The 15,578-nt window shown below is 49.6% G+C and overlaps 2 protein-coding genes across 5 annotated transcripts in view; one reads left to right on the top strand and one right to left on the bottom strand.

The window, feature by feature from the left end:
* The window catches only part of SMARCB1 (SWI/SNF related BAF chromatin remodeling complex subunit B1), a 31,824-nt gene extending 27,281 nt beyond the window's left edge, over nt 1-4,543 (top strand). For both annotated transcript variants that reach the window (XM_079150354.1, XM_079150353.1), the window contains exons 8-9: nt 3,757-3,888; nt 4,197-4,543. In XM_079150354.1, the coding sequence (XP_079006480.1) occupies nt 3,757-3,888; nt 4,197-4,236 (172 nt within the window). In that variant the 3' untranslated portion in view covers nt 4,237-4,543. The remainder of the gene's footprint in view (nt 1-3,756; nt 3,889-4,196) is intronic.
* A 1,027-nt stretch (nt 4,544-5,570) lies between these two features.
* On the bottom strand, nt 5,571-8,763 carry DERL3 (derlin 3). Of its 3 annotated transcripts, none has more exons than XM_079150357.1 (7): nt 8,625-8,763; nt 8,434-8,499; nt 8,266-8,339; nt 8,063-8,156; nt 7,329-7,595; nt 6,893-6,983; nt 5,571-6,776 (listed from the first exon to the last, which is right to left on the bottom strand). In XM_079150357.1, exons 1-6 carry the CDS (start codon nt 8,715-8,717, stop codon nt 6,906-6,908), a joined length of 672 nt encoding a protein of 223 aa, XP_079006483.1. In that variant the 5' UTR covers nt 8,718-8,763; the 3' UTR covers nt 5,571-6,776; nt 6,893-6,905. The 3 variants fall into 3 exon arrangements, with proteins under 3 accessions (XP_079006483.1, XP_079006481.1, XP_079006482.1); XM_079150355.1 differs by having other exon boundaries at nt 7,400-7,595; XM_079150356.1 differs by having other exon boundaries at nt 7,400-7,595; nt 8,434-8,496.
* Nucleotides 8,764-15,578: the final 6,815 nt, after the last annotated feature.

Genomic DNA, 15,578 nt, shown 5'->3' with positions numbered 1-15,578 from the left:
AGTAGATTTTCCAATTCTAGACACATACTATAAATGGAGTCACTCATTATGTGGTCTTCTGTGACTGACTTCTTAGCATAATGCTTTCAAGGATTATCTGTGTTGTAGCAGGTATCAGAACTTCACTCTTTATGGCTGAATAGTGTTGCATTTTGTAGCTATACTACATTTTATTTATGCATTCATTGGCTTGTTTGTTGTTTCTACTTTTTAGCTGTTGTGAATAATGCTAAGAACATTCATGTATAAGTTTTTGTTTGAATGCTTGTTTTCAGTTCTCTTGGGTTATATACCTATGAGTAGAAATGCTGGATCAGATGGTAACTTTGTTTAGCATTTTGAAGAATTGCCAGATTGTTCTCCAAAGTGGCTGCACCATTTTACATTCCCACCAGCAATGTGAGGGTTCCAGTTTCTCTAAATGGTGGCCAGCACTTATTATAATCTGTCTTTTCTTTCTTTTCTTTCTTATATTGTAGCCATTCTAGTGGGTGTGAAGTAATTGTAGTTTGGAGTTGCATTTCCCTAATGACAAATATTATTGAGCATCTTTCATGTATTATTGACCACTTGTATATCTTTTTTAGAATAATGGCTTATTCAGGTCCTTTGCCTGTTTTTAAATTGGTTTGGGTTTTTATTATTGAGTCATAATATTCTTTATATTTTCTAGATTCAAGTCCCTTAATAGATATGATTAGTATGTTTTTTCCTATTCTGTGGAATGTCTTTTCACTTTCCTGATGGTGTTCTTGGTACTTTCCATGTCACATCTAAGAAACCATTCCTAATCCAGAGTCATGTTGTCCCAGCCCCATAATGAAAGACTGCCTCCCCCCGACCCCCCCATTGGAGAGGCATTGATTGCAAACATAGGGTCACATTGAATTTTGTCTCCTCCTCCCCTGCTGATGGAATAGCTATAGACAAGTCATTTTCCCTCCAGGTCATATTTATAGAGTGAGGATAATAATGCTCCTCAACTTGTCTTATTTTTTGTTTGTTTGGGTTTTTTGTTGTTTTATTTTATTTTATTTTATTTTATTTTTTTGCTTTTTCCTTAGGTACTGGGGACTGAACTCAGTCTCTTACGTGCTAGGAATGTACTTTACCACCTAGCTACATCCCCAGTCCATTTTAGTTTTTATTTTGAGAAAGGGTCTCATAAAGTTTTCCAGGCTGTCCTTGAACTTGCAATCTTCCTACTTCAGCCTCCCAAGTAGCTGGGATTATAGGCATGTGCCACCATGCCCAGTTTCAGAGTCTGTCACATGAAGTCACAAAGTGAGATCACACTGAAATAAACCTGAAGCTATTCAAGGAGTATTAGTCCCCACTATCACCTCAAGCATGGCCCTCCTACCTGGGTTTCTTTGTCCCTGCCTGGACACTTTAGGATGGTAGGAACATCTAGGGTCCCTGGCAGCCTCAAAGCCCGTGAATCAGAATTTTCTCAAGAGAAGTGGGAGCAGACTGGCTCCCCTGACCCCCAAACTTCTTGAAATTCAGAAAAGCATCTCTCTGCCTGCATGTCTCCCCAAACGTAAGGCAGGCTAGTATTGTCTCTAAGCTTATCCTTACATGGTTGACTGGAGCAATTCTTATTTTGTAATAAACCTACTGGAGTGGAATCTTCCCAGAGTAAAGGGGAGGTAAACAAAGAGGCCTCTGGGTCTGCTCACCAGCTCTTGTTTAAATTCTGAGAAAAACATGTTTTGCTTCCCTCAGTGTGGTCTTGGCGCCTTTCATGTCCACCCTCCTAAGTAAGGCAGCCAGGAGCCCTGGAGGTGAGGGATGATGTTTGGGGTCTGTGGCTGGGCCATTCCTGGATTGCCAAACCAAGCTGTTGAAGAGTTGCCCCTGGGGGACCAAAAGGGTGACAGTTGCCAGGTCCTAGGCTTATGAGTCACCAGCACACACTTGGGCTTCTGGGCTTCTGAACCTCTTGGGCCCCATGGGCTAAGCTTCAGCATGAGGGTAAACCCATTTCTGCTGGGGAACCAGGTCAGTCCTGGTCTGTAGTACTAGTCTCAGACAACACCCTGGACCCAGGCAGGAGGACCCAGGGTCCCTGAGATACCTCCCCAGGCCAAGGAGAGTGGCTCCCATCCTGACCTTTCCAAGCCAGGATAATGGGCCCTTGACTGCCAGTGCAGGATGTGTGCTGGCTAGTGTGTTGGTGAGGGGCCATGGCTCTGCAGTCAGCCCTAGGGGACTGCTTCTCTGCAGCTGATCAATCATATCACCTTCAGGGAGGCCATTTGAGAAGGAAGTTCCCTTGATGGAGGGATGTTGGCTACTTTAATAGCAATAATCCTTGGGGCTAGAGATGCAGCTCAGTAGTAGAGCACTTGCCTAGCATGTGGGAGGCTCTGGGATCAATCTTCAGTATCACAAAAAATATGTATGTATGTGTTGTTGATAATCCTTCAACAACCTTTCACAGCACTAAATATTGTTCCCATATTCTACATGAAAACCCAAGCAGCCCTACCAGGCAACTCTTCTCTTTTACCCATTAAAAAAGAGAACCTCTGCCAGGTACCTTCTGGAACCCTGCCTGCCTTGTGTTCCTTCTGAAGCTGGTGGGGCACTGCATACTGGCAGGCTTCAGGTGGGCAGACACCTGGTAGGATTATGGTAGAGCAGGGTAGTTTTCTTCCCAGGAGACCACCAAGATAGAGCAAAAGACTCCAGAAGACCAGAGTAGCAACAGTAGGAGGGTAAGGAGAAGATTATGGTTAGGGTCTTCCTCTGAGTCTTTCTGCTAGGCCAGGGGCTCAGCGCAACATGTGGGTACTTCCTTAGCTTCCTTTTGGAGAAAACCAAACCCAAAGCCCAGTGAGGCAGCAACTCAGCCATAACTTTCCCTCCCCCAGTGCTCCCCTGTGTCCACCCCTATGCCCTTGTAACCTTTGCCCATGCTAACCCACCCCTGATTCTGTGCCCACTTAGCCAGAGAAGGGCACAGGTAGCCCCTCAGGATGAAGTTGGGCTGTCTCTGAGGGGTTACAGGGTTGGGTGTGGTTCAGTGATATAGTTTCTGGTTCCAGCTCTGGCAGCCAGCTGCCTGGCTGTAAGCAAATAAGCCAGTTTCTGTGGGGCTTAGTGTGGACCTCATGAAGTGTGCTAAGCTACAAGTGGGTAGAACATTCAATAGATGCCCAGCCCAGCAGGCCTCAGTAAATGATGCAGAGGACTCCTCCTTTCACTCTCCATGCTGTCTCCTTGATCAGTGGGTCCTGATGGGTTACAGCACTGAACAGAGTGAGACAAATAGGTCTCTCTTCCAGTTATGGTCCAGTGATAGTAGCCTGGCCCAACCCACACTCTTCTGTCAAGGGGAATCACCTCCACAGCCAGCAGCCCCCTTCCTGGTCTCCCAGAATCATGATGAGGCAGCAAAGAAACTGTTGAGAGTTGATTTTGAAGGGAGGCTGGTGGGTCATGGGGTTATTATTGCAGGGGGAGACCCTGGTGTTTTCAGTAGCTCCCTTGAGGTTCAGGTGACAGGAGCATCCTCCAGCTTCCTGTATCAGCAGTGCTGCTGGGAGGAGTGAGAGCACAGAAATGGGCCTTGGCCATGTTTTGGCCCAGGGGAGCAGAGGCAAATGAGAAGGAAAGGCCTGGGCTTTCATGCTATGTGCTGGCTCTCTGCTGGAGGGCAGTAGTGTGGAAGAATAGTGGTTTCTGGGAACTTCCTCGCTGCTGTTCTGTGAATTGGCCATTATTCCTTTCACTGCCTCCCCTCCCCAGTGAGAACCCCTTACCCACGGTGGAAATTGCTATCCGGAACACGGGTGATGCGGACCAGTGGTGCCCACTACTAGAGACTCTGACTGATGCTGAAATGGAGAAGAAGATCCGAGACCAGGACAGGAACACAAGGTACCCTGTCCCTGTGCCCCAGTTCTGTTCACAGGCACCCATTTTCTAGGCAGGGGCAAGTCATCTCCTTTCCCCAGTGATCTATAGATTCTGGAAGCAACCTATGTTGCTAGAGGCAGGCTCCTGAATGTATCTATCCTCCAGGGTGGCTTTCCCAGCAGAGAATAAAAGTAAGTTTTCCAGTCGGATCTGACCACAGCCCAGAGCAGATTTCAGGGTTCCTGGAGAGGGGGGGCAGGACTTGCAAAGTCAAGAAAAGGCCGGGGACTGGGACTAGCCCTAGCTAACCACCCACTCCCCTCTTCTAGGCGGATGAGGCGTCTTGCCAATACTGCCCCAGCCTGGTGACCAGCCCATCAGTGCTTGGCTCCCACGGAGCATCTCAGAAGATTGGACTGCCTCTCCTTCCTCTTCTGGCAAGGAGAAAACCCGGTGCCATCCCAAGGGACAGGGGGTGGGGTGGGCTGCAGAGGTGGGGGGCCTCCAGGTTGCCCTCCCCTAGCACACATTCCATTTGCTGAGCCCCAGTCCTGTCCTTCTAACACCCTCCCTCAGTGTCTGGGGTCAGGAAGAAGCTTTGTTTTGGGTTGTTTTGTTTTGTATAGGAGCCCCAGGCAGGGCTAGAAACACTTTTTAAATAAAAGGCAATAGGTCATGTTCAGTTTCTTCAATGTCTTGGCATAAAAATAATGGGAGAGCCAGGAGCAGAACCGAGCTAGACTTAGTGGAAGTGGCCAAGGCTGACATGCCAAGCTTCACTCTTTTCTGCCTCTGATTCCCAAGTGGATAGGTAGAATTTAACAAACTCCACTTTCAAGATAGCCCAGCACCATGTAATACCATTGAGGCAGAACCCAGCCCTTGCTTTTCCATGAGCCTTCCAGCTTCTTAATTGGACCTGTGCTCAGTAAGTCCTTCTAGGCAGGGAGAAGGGGGAATTGTGATTGTGAGGCTCAGGGGAGGGGCCCAGCTGTCTTCCAGTGATACCCATCTCTGCTCCTTTCACTTGGCCTTAGAAAAGAGCTACAGGCTCTCCTGTTTTATGTGCACAACTCCAGAGCACACATTAAACTGGTTGGAGTCTATCTCCACCTGTGGCCTGAGCCAGGCCTGTTGAGGAATGTGGGAATACACCCAGCCTTCTGCTAGCTTTTAGGGTTGATGTGGCATGTACAGAGGAGGCCCAATTCACAACCCCTCACCAGCTGTTCTTCTGATGAGATTATTGTCTCATACCTTGTCTGTAACATGGTAGTGTACCTCCACTCTAAAGAATGACTTAAGCACCATGAGGGTAGCATATGTGGGTCTCTTTGCTAAGCCAAGTACTGCTTGGCAAACTGGGCACATAGCTTCAGTCTTACTAAGGACAATGGCCTCAGGCCCACAGCACCAGGCAACTGCCACCCTTGGCTAATAATAACATGTCCTTCCCTGCCAGGGCAGGGCTGGGGCAGGGGCTCGGTCAGAAGCTCTTGGCCTCCCTGGTTGTGTGTTAGGGGCCCCATGCAACCTGGCTTTCAGCTTCAGCCTGTGTGGGTCAGGGGTAGAAGTCTGAGTAGGGACTGGGGCTCTATGAGCATGACTGTTGCCAGGGAGGAGAGCAGCTTGTGGTCTGAGGAAAGCTCTTCTCTCACTTCCTCTGGTAGAGGCCTATCAAAGAGTAGAATGCACCAGAAACAGCAGGGCACAACAGGCTTTACTGGGAAACCCTAAACAAAGTGGAAGATTCCAGGCCCATTTGGCCTTGGAAATGAACAAGTTCCATTGCTGAGGGGTTTGCTGGTTCCATGAGGCCAGGGGCAGCCCTGTGTCACTACAACTAGTAAGATGGAAACAACTCTGGCTGCCTCATCCTACAGGACAGAAAGGTCCACTTGCCTGGGAAAAACTAGCGCACCAAGTCCTACCTGCTTCTGGACCCTTTGAGTATCTCCAGCTTAATGCAAGAGTTGCTGCTTCACCAACTTTCACTACAAAATTGAGGTTCACATTCTAGAGAAGTAGTTTGATTACAGTGAAAATGACTGACTGTGACTGGAGGAGCCCCCGTGGCACTGAGCATCCAGAAATAAGATAGGCAAGCCTAGAGTAACAAGGAAACCTTACCAGCCATCTGATGCCTACATTAGAGGAGTCTCATGTAGGTTCTCAGTGTAAATGGTAGGGATAAAACTCTCCAGAGGTCTCTGCATCAGCCAGTCATAGGACTTTGCTAAGGCAAAACTTTTCTAGTCTCCGGGGTCACAAGAGGCAGAAGACACAGTCCTGGTTCACCAGCTAGAAAATGAGGTCCACTTGTTGAGGTTTTTGGTGAGGATGAGAAAGGCCAGGTGGACATCAGCCTACAGGCACCACAGACTGGGCTCTGTCCTGTTCCAGCCACTAAGGTCTGGGCAACCCCCTTGATTGGCAGGGAACAGAGGCCCAGGGAGATAGAATTTGCCCATAAGACTTTATCAAGGCACTTAGTCTATCATTTGTGAGCTCAAAGCTCTGCTGGGCATCTGTGGACAGGTTGTTTGCCCTCTCTGGGCCCCCTATCCTACTGCCTGCAGTTGAGCAGAGAGGGCAGGCCAGACAAAGGCAGAGGGCAAGCCTGGAACAGGATGGGAGGGTGTGGCTGGCTGAGGCAGGGGGCGCCACTGCTGTGCTTCCAGAGGCTGCAGGTGACTTTATTCAGATGAGCCCTTTCATCCCCGGCCCAGACTCCAGGATGGGTTGCTCTGCTGCAAGCAGTGGTTAGGGATAGGATGGAGGCCTTCCAGAAAAGTCAGACTGATCCTGGGTGGGCTTACTGCTCTGGATGTGGCAGATGGGGTCTTGGTTGCTCCTCAGGAAGGGGCAGATAATTGGGGTCCTCTTCAGGGGCATCCAGGAGCAGCTTCCTGTAGGGAGGGACCCACATTGAACTGAGGCCAGCACAGGTCCCCCATGGGGTGGGGAGTTGCCAGAGGGAAGGGAGGGGATGAGAGAGGAGTGTGCAATCATCTCCAGCACTCACAGGAAGCTGGGTGTCAGCAGCAGCCTCTTGCCTCCAGGCTGGTTGGGGAAGACATCCTCCAGGAAGTAATAGATGTGGCCCACAGCAATCCCTGTGAGAAAGCCATAGAATGCCAAAGGCCACCCTCTACAGCCCAGAGTAACCCCAGGCTTCGGAACATGGGCACCCCAATGTCCTGTACAAACTGCCAGCCCAGGGACAGACTTGAGCCTAGAAGTGAGCAGGACTTGGGGAAGAGAGGAAGAGCCTGTGAACACTGGGGGAGCAAGAGCCATGGAGCAAGAACTCTGCCTCACCCATCCCTCCCCCAGCAGGACCCACTCAAACATCATCAGGTCAACCCTGAAGATGCAAATCCTGTGGCTTGAGGGATTGTAAGAACAGAGGAGCTGGGAGGGCTGTGGCTAAGAGGACCAGCAGAAGTGGAATAGGATACCCTGGGGAAGAAGCAGCATGTCCAGAGAGGACCAGCCAACTTGGGGTGGTGGAAAGGATAGGCAGGCTCACCCAGCAGGTCCACGAGGATTGAGTTGCCCAGCAGCAGTGAAAAGCCCATGAGGGCCCAGGGCAGGAATGGTGCCTGGAAGGTGAGGAGGCCAAAGAAGTTGACCCTCACCCCAGGGCTGCGACGGCTCCACACATACACCAGCATGGCCATAAGGGCCTGGCCCAGGAAGAACAGACTACCCAGGAGTCCCAGCAGCTGGGCCAGAGTCAAGGTGACCTGGCACAGGCCTCAACTATGCCCAGGGCCTCTCTGACTTCCTAAGCCCCTAGAGTCCTTCCACTGGATCCCCTTCCCTCATTGTCCTCGTCCATTCCCCAGTCAAGATGAGCCCTTTTATTCTGTGGCATTCAGGTGCCACGGATCTGCCCTGCACACCTATCTCCTTCATTCCAGGCTCCAACCACTGCCCCTCCCTGCTCATTTCTCTTGGATACTTGCAGTCAGGGCTCAGGCCGCCAGCACCCCACCAGGCCTTCCTGCAATCACCCTGTTGTACATTGCACACATCAATGAGGATGGCTGCGAAATGACATCCTAAGCTGAAGTGAACTAAACAACTGTGACCCTCCTTGGCCCCAGGCAGTCACGTCAAGTCCTAGGTCCAACAGGCTAGACCCCCAAGGAGCTGTGGTTCGAGGTTCCTGAGCCCGCAGGAAGGATACGGTCATAAGGACGCCTCCGAAGAGAAACATGAAGACGAAGTCAGCCGTACGGCCGCGGAAGGAGCCCTCCTCCAGCATACGACAGTAACGGAACCTGCAGTGTTGGTATAGGAAGTGCCACCCCAATCTGGCCTGAGTTTCCCCTCTCCCAGCCCGGGCATCCCCCGCCCTCATGCCCCGCCCGGCTCCATGCGACAGGATACACGAAGAGCATGTTGAAGAAGAAGCTGAATCCCAAGGGCCCGAAGAAGAGGAAGTTGGTGACAAGCCTCCAGACCTATGAGGTGTTGGGGGTGGGGGGATGGTAAAGGTAGTCAGGCGTAGGGTGGGTGGGTCCGGGCCAGCAGATGCAAGGGACGCGGCGGCCTCACCTGGAACTTCCGGAACACGAGGTGCGGGTTGAAGTAGAGCTGGAAGGGGCTGAGAAGCTCCAGCTGCTATGGAACCAGGGGCACGTCAGGGGATGTCCCCAGGATCCACGCCGTTAACCCTGGCTTCCTTCCCTAAAACCCCCTCGTTCCCCTCCAGGGTCTGTAGCCATAGCGACGCCCCATCCGCTCACCACGGCAGCTGTGGTGAGGACGCAGGCTGCGGTGTAGGCCCTCGTCACCGCCGGCACCTGCAGAAACTCGGCCGCCAGCCCCTGCCAAGCCATTGAACCTACACCCGCACACTTAGCCAGTCCCGCAGCGCGCTCTTTAACCCACCTCCGAGGCCCGCCTCCAAGCCCCGCCTAACTCCCGCCTTTGGCCAATCCAGGTCGTAGGCGCGGAGCAACCGGGCTAGAGGGAGGGGCTCTGGGATCGGTAAGCCGAGAGAAAGAGGAAGAGAGAAGATGGAAGAGGAAAAGAAAAAGGGGAGGGGCGGGATGGCTAGCCAATGAGCAAGCCACACGGTTGAGCACGTGTCGGTTGTTGTGGCTGAGGTGGCGGCGCGGGAGAAAGTGTGGCCAATGAGCAATTGGCCTCTTCAAGGCATTCTAGAGGAGGTCCAATAGCAAAGGACCACGAGGCCACCATGGGGGCGGGGCTCGAATTACCGCCCGGTGGAGAAAAGACCAGAGCCAGGTGCGCGAGACCGGAAAGGGGCGGAGCCACGGGGGGCGGATGGGACCAGAAGTGTGGTAGCGTTGGTCCACACCCCCTCCTCTCGCAGGTGATTCTGGCATGTGCTACTACCCTGTGAGAACCTAGGGCAGGGCCACCTAAGCCACAACAAAGGAGACGCTTGGGAGCGTGTCCAAATTCCCCCAGACGCGCTAACCTTTACCTGCTCCTGACGGATCTTCCTGGCTGCGGTCGGAAAGGGGCTGGGTTTGGGGACTTAAGGCCGCAGGAGGATAGTGGGGCAGGCCAGATCAAGTGAACGAGGTGGGGAGGGCCTTGATATTTTGATGGAAGAGAGAAACTTCATACATCATTCATTCGACCATTTATTGAGCATATACTGTGTTGGTTGCCCTTCTTTAAATGCTGGGGATACAACAGCCAAAAAAAGACATCTCTCACAGCCCAGCCAGTAATACAGTGAGCTAGTGCTGATGGGACGGTGGCTGATGAAAAAAAAAACAGCCAAGTGTGAGGTGTGGCCAGGTGGTGGTCTGTCAGCTAGATGGGGTGCTCAGGGAAGCCTCTGTCAGGAGGTGATTGTCACTTTTTTAAAGTACCCATTAGGCTGGGTGCAATGGCGCAGGCCTGTAATCCCAGCGATTGGGAGGCTGAGACAGGAGGATCCAGAGTTAAAGTCAGCCTCAGCAATTTAGCCAGCCCCGTCTCAAAATAAAATAATAAAAAGGGTTGTGGATGTTGCTCAGTGGTTAAGCACCCTTGAGTTAAATCCCCCCATACCAAAAAAATAACTAAATAAAAGTGCCCATTAGGGGGCTGGGGTTGTGGCTAGCATGTGTGAGGCACTGAGTTCAATTCTCAGCACCACATATAAATACATTAATTAAATAAATGTCCCTCAACATCTAAAAAAAATATTAAAAAACAAAAAAAGTGCCCATTAGGATGGTTATACAAACAAGAAGACATAAAATAACAAGTGCTATTTAAGATATGGAGAAACTGGAAACTGTGTACTGTTGCTGAGAATATAAAATGGTGTGGCCACTACGGAAAAACAATATGACTATTACCCAAAAATTAAAAATAGAATTACCTTATGACCCAGCAATTCTACTTCTGGATATAAACCCAGGAGAATTGAAAGCAGTGACTTGAACAGGTATTTATTTACACACTTGTGCTCATAGCATTATTCACAATAGCCCAAAGGTGGAAACAATCCAAAATGTCCATTAACATGTGAATGGATAAACAAAATGTGGTATATTAAAAAACTGGAATATTACTCAGTCCTAAAGGAATGAAATTCTGACAGTAGGGATGCATCTTGAAGACATTAGGATAAATGAAATTATCCAGTCACAAAAGGACTGTAGGATTTCACTTAAATGAGAGGGGAAGTGGGAAACTATTGTTTGTAGGGGTAAAAAGTTTCAGTTTGAGCCAGGCCTGGTGGCGAGTGCCTGTAATCCCAGCTGCTTGGGAGGCTGAGGCCAAAGGGCTGGGGATGTTGCTCAATGGTTGAGTGCCCCTGAATTCAATCCCCAGGACTTCCGTCCTGTCAAAAAAAAAAAAAAACAAGTTTTGTTTTGAGAAAACTTAAGTTCTGGAGATGAATGGTGGTGATCGTTACATGTGACAGAACATAATACAACTGAACTATACACCTAAAAATGGTCAGAGGCAGGCACAGTGGCACATGCCTGTAATCCCAGTGGCTCAGGAGGCTGACGCCGGAGAATCTAGATTCAAAGCCAGCCTCAGCAAAAGTGAGGCACTAAGCAACTAAGTGAGACCCTGTCTCTAAATAAAATACAAAATAAGGCTGGGGATGTGGCTTAATGGAATGACCCTGAGTTCAATTCCTGGTACAAAAAAAAAAAAAAAGTCAGAACAAATTTTATGCTGTGTGTATTTTATAACTATAAAAATGATATCTGGGGTGTTGGGGTTGTGGCTTAGAGGTAGAGTGCTCACTTAGTATGTGTGAGGCCCTGGGTTTGATCTTTAGCACCACATAAAAAGTATAGTCTCCACCTACAACTAAAACAAAATATTTTTTAAAAAATGATATCTGTTTTGAGGGCAGTGGACTGTGAAAGAAATCAGTAAGCAGGGTACAATTCAGGTGACAATGGTGGCTTGGGCAGGATAGAACCTGGAGACCCAGGAGCAGTGAAGGTGGTTTTGTGAAAGAGGGGTTCCCCAGGGACATTGTTAGGGAACCAGACAGATGAGGATGGTGAGAACATGAGGTTAAGAGAATAATTCTATAAACTGGGCCCACTGTGCTGACTCCCTACATGCTTTCTTTTCCTAAAAGCAATTTATCTGCAGCCCTGCTGGCTTAAGTGAACAGGATATGTCACATTCCTCAGCAAACTACCTGTTAACTACAGGAGAAATGAAGGCCCAACATAATGTTGATGGGAGGAACCCAGGAGGTTTCTGTGACCAGATCCTGAAACTCTGGGAGATAAAGATGGTTCTTTCTAACCATAAAATCTGTAAGAATGTAGGGTTAAGAATCCAATTAGAACTGATCATCATGGGCCAAAGTGACCTAGAGTTACCATAACAGTGGGGATTTGAAAGCCTGATGTTACCCTGCTGTCAGCCAAAAGTCAAGAGGTGAACTTGGGTGGGATTCTCTGGAAACTTCTCTAGAATCCCCAATAAAACTGGAGTGCAGGAGAGGCACATTGTCTCTCTCCTCTCAAGCGGACCCACTCTCTCCCTTAAGAGTGTCCCCTTTCCCTTTTCCCTATCTCTTCTATAAACTCATTCCTATTACTCTGAGCAACATGTCTGAAATCTTTCTGACTTGATTTCAAGAATAGGGGTTTGAAGAGGGAAGTCTTCACACTGCCTCAGTATCTTGCCCTAGCTCTCTAGCATTCCTGATCGTGAGAGGAGGAGTCAAGGCCCCCACTTGGGACCTGAGCCAGAGTGAGTAGATCATGATGGCCATTACCAAAGGGAAGTGTGCTTGGGTAGAAGGCAGGAGAGTCCTGTTCTGGCCTTGTTGGTTTTGAGAAATCTTTGTGACATTCACTGGGAAAAATCTGAGTGCGGCATTGGGGAAAGTAGCCAACAGCCCACATGTGGGTGTTAGTCACAAGTAGACCAATGGCATCTGTAGCCTGGGCTTGTGTGAGATGTCCAGGGGGTAAGGGTAGATGAAGAAGATAAGCCAGGCCTAGCAACCTTGTTGCTGAAAGCTCAGTCCTTGTTATTGGATTGATGCCAAACCAATAATAAGGACATGGTTTTGAGAAAAAGAAAGATTTATTACTTTGCTAGCAAAAGAGAAACACAGGGAGCTCCTGTCCCAAAGGCTGTGATTCTGCCCATCAGCTGGAACCAGGGGACTTTTAAAGAGGTGATTCAAAGGCTACATTACACGTACTCTTTGTTGGAATTGTGGTAATTCACTTGTTAATTTGGGAGACAGTCATTTCTGAGACCTTCTGGTACCATCCCCAAAGTCTGGATTACTTCATTCCTATGCTGGGTGAGTGCTCAAGGACAGATAACTCTGCCTAGGATGGGAAAGAAAGGTAATCTTGTTTCTCCTGAGATTAGGGATGGGGAGAGATTAGGGAGGAGCAGGAGAGAGGAAGAGAAAAAAACATGTCCATTTTTTTAAAAAAGTTGCACTAGCAGAGCAGCAAGGGCTATATTCAAAGCATAAAGTAGGCCACTGTTACAACCTAACTTTCAGTAGTCTGAGAGAGAAGGCAAACCTAGCCTGTGGGATCAAGAGGAGAGGGAAAGGGATAGGTCTAGGAGCTGAGCCCAGGAAGGGCTTCAGAAAGGACCATGCAGTGAGAAGTTCAGCGAGATGTGCGATGTGCGTTGGGAAAGAACTGTGGAATGCAGCCATGCCAAGGTCTCTGGTGACCAGGATGAGCAGGAGGAAAAGGAGAATGCCCATACAGATGTCATCATGGGGAATTCAACGTTGGATGTCTATGTTTGTGTATAAGACCAGGGATCCTCTGGATCAGGCCCTGAGGTCCCTTGGAGACTAAAGCTATCTGAGAGGAGAACTGGTTGAGAAGGATGCCAAAAGCACAAGGACACTGAGAGGGCTTGGTTCCCTGGGGACCAGTGCCTGATGAGAGTGGAGGGAAGGGGAGAGCTGGAAGCACTGAAGAAGATGTGCATTCGTGTAGGGTATTTGTTAAACCACTAATACACAGAGATTGGACTAAAGTGCTCAGAGGTTGGAGTTTGGGAGCAGGCTGAGAGAGACCCCTCAGATGGCCTTGGTTTTCCAGTAAAGCAGGCCAAGGTCATATTCAAAGTGGGCCAGGCAGAGCAGATCCCCCAGTGGCAGCAGTGTGCAACAGGGCAGGGATCCAGGGCCTCTGACGCCAGGACAGGCGCCACCCGACTGGTAAATGAACCCAAGGAGGAAGGGAGGTCGGGTTTCAAGCCAGCATGGGGAAGGAAGGGAGGTATTCTTCCTTAAGGCACTTAGCAATGCGGACTCCCCTCCACTCAGGTCACGATGAGGCTAGCAGGAGGGGCTGTCATTGTCAGCAGGGATGTCTGTCTCCTCTGTGATTGGGGGCTGATAAGGCAGGCGCCTAAATTGGGGACTGAGAAGCATATTCCTGGGAGGCTGAGAGTCCAGGGCTGATGGGGGCAGAAAGTCCTGCAAGGGAGAAGACAGGCGGAACATTCAAGGGAATAGCAGCTGAGTTCTGCTACAGATGCCACTTCTCAGATATTTGGAGAATCCTCAGATAGGGAAACTGAGGCTTGGTGGGAGGAAGAGCAGGGCCTGGGACAGACCTCCATTCCTAGTCCTGTCTAGTCTCAGTACAAAGGTAGGCCACTCTAAAGACATCAGGTTCAAAAAAATAAATAAAAAATAAAGACATCAGGTTCACTTGTCCTTGGACCTTTAGTTATTTACACAGAGAAACTCTTGGCACCCTAAGTTCCAGGGGCCTGGAGAAACAACCAGTGCTGGATGCTCTAATATCTGGTTGGCAGACCTGCTACCTGGGCCATCTGCTCTTTCCTGTGCAATGACTACAGACACGAGAAGGGCCTGTGATCCCTTGACAAAACAGCCATGAGCTCTGCTCCCCATGCCACCTCCTGACTTCCAATCCTCCCTGCTACAAAATAAGATACCCCATGATTCCCAGGTCTGGTGACCCCCAGAGGAGCCCTAAATCTCTGGTTTAGGCTCTCCTGGTGCTCACAGGCAAGACCTGCCTTTCTCCTCAGAGTTTCACACACCCTCTTTGGCCTTGGTGACCATTCAGAAACCTAGGGCCACCCCTGCACACACACACCCTTATCCCCATGTTGTACTTGATGCTCCCACGTGACTCTCCAGTTGCTTCCCTCCTCTCCAATATACCTCACCATCAGTGCCACCACTTATTCAGGTCTTGGCTTCTCTCCTCTGAGACTGCCTGAGTTATCTGGACCATTCATTCATACATTTCTTCATTCATTTTCTTCCCTGGCAACCTAGATGTTCTGTTAAAAGAAGAGAGGAAGAGCAGTTGGTGGAATTTCTCCCTACTTCAGAAATCCTTTCCCAATCACCCACAAAGGGACTAGAGCTCACCTATGTTACATTAGTACTTTATTTTTAAATGTGTTTTATTTCAAAGGCTGTCCATGCAAGTGGTAACAAGCCAAAAGAATCAGTAACAAGGTGAATGTTCTGTCCATGCTGAAGTTCTTGACCAACACATGGTAGGATTTATGGGCCTTGAGGACTCATCTGTCTCTAAGAGGCCTAACCCCTTCCAATATATGGACCACTATGGTGGGTGGGCCTCCACCGCAACTCCAGCCAGACCCTCAGGAGCAGCTGTTTTCGGTAGGCCCTTCCTGTCTGGGCCATGGAGTATTTTCAGCACCAAATTCGGAAACAATGAACTAGGCAGCTGTTGTGTAAGAACAAACCATCCAGGTAAGCTGTGTCAGACCTGAACTACAGAGGGAGCTACCTAGGTCTGGCCCCTCTGGTCCTAGTAGCAGAATCCAGACTTTCCAGAATAAGCTGACCTCCGGATGGCAAAGGAGGAGACAGAGTCAGGCAGAGGATGAGTCATAGTAGCTAAGGCCAAGAGAAGAGGAATGGCCTGTGCAAAGACTCTGAAGTAACTTGTGGGGACAGGAAGATTGAAAGAAGGCAGGTACAAGGAAGAGAAGGGGTTTCATATTATGTGAGGCAGGAGAAAGCCTGGTCCCACTGGAGAGGTACAGTAGTTGTACACACAAATGGCAACTCTAGTCCTGATTTCTGTTGCAGTGCAGGAGGCTGGGACTTGGTAACTATGGATACATGTGAAGTTCAGGGCCAGATCTTTAGCTTCAACAGCTTCAGGACTAGCACTGGGACATGATTGCTCCCTCTCCCCACACCCGTGTTGTAGTAACACTGAAGCTCAGTGTCTCTAGAAATGGAC

The sequence above is a fragment of the Sciurus vulgaris genome (assembly GCF_902686455.1).
Source record: "Sciurus vulgaris genome assembly, chromosome: 8".
NCBI lineage: Eukaryota > Metazoa > Chordata > Mammalia > Rodentia > Sciuridae > Sciurus > Sciurus vulgaris.
This window is presented reverse-complemented; position numbering and strand designations above follow the sequence as displayed.

Coding starts and splice junctions, on each gene's coding strand:
- DERL3 (XM_079150355.1), bottom strand. CDS start 8,717: ATGGCTTGGCAGGGGCTGGCGGCCGAGTTTCTGCAGGTGCCGGCGGTG. Junction 7,596..8,062: donor TCGGAGGCGTCCTTATGACC/GTATCCTTCCTG, acceptor ACTCTGGCCCAG/CTGCTGGGACTCCTGGGTAG. Junction 6,984..7,399: donor AATCCTCGTGGACCTGCTGG/GTGAGCCTGCCT, acceptor GCTTTCTCACAG/GGATTGCTGTGGGCCACATC.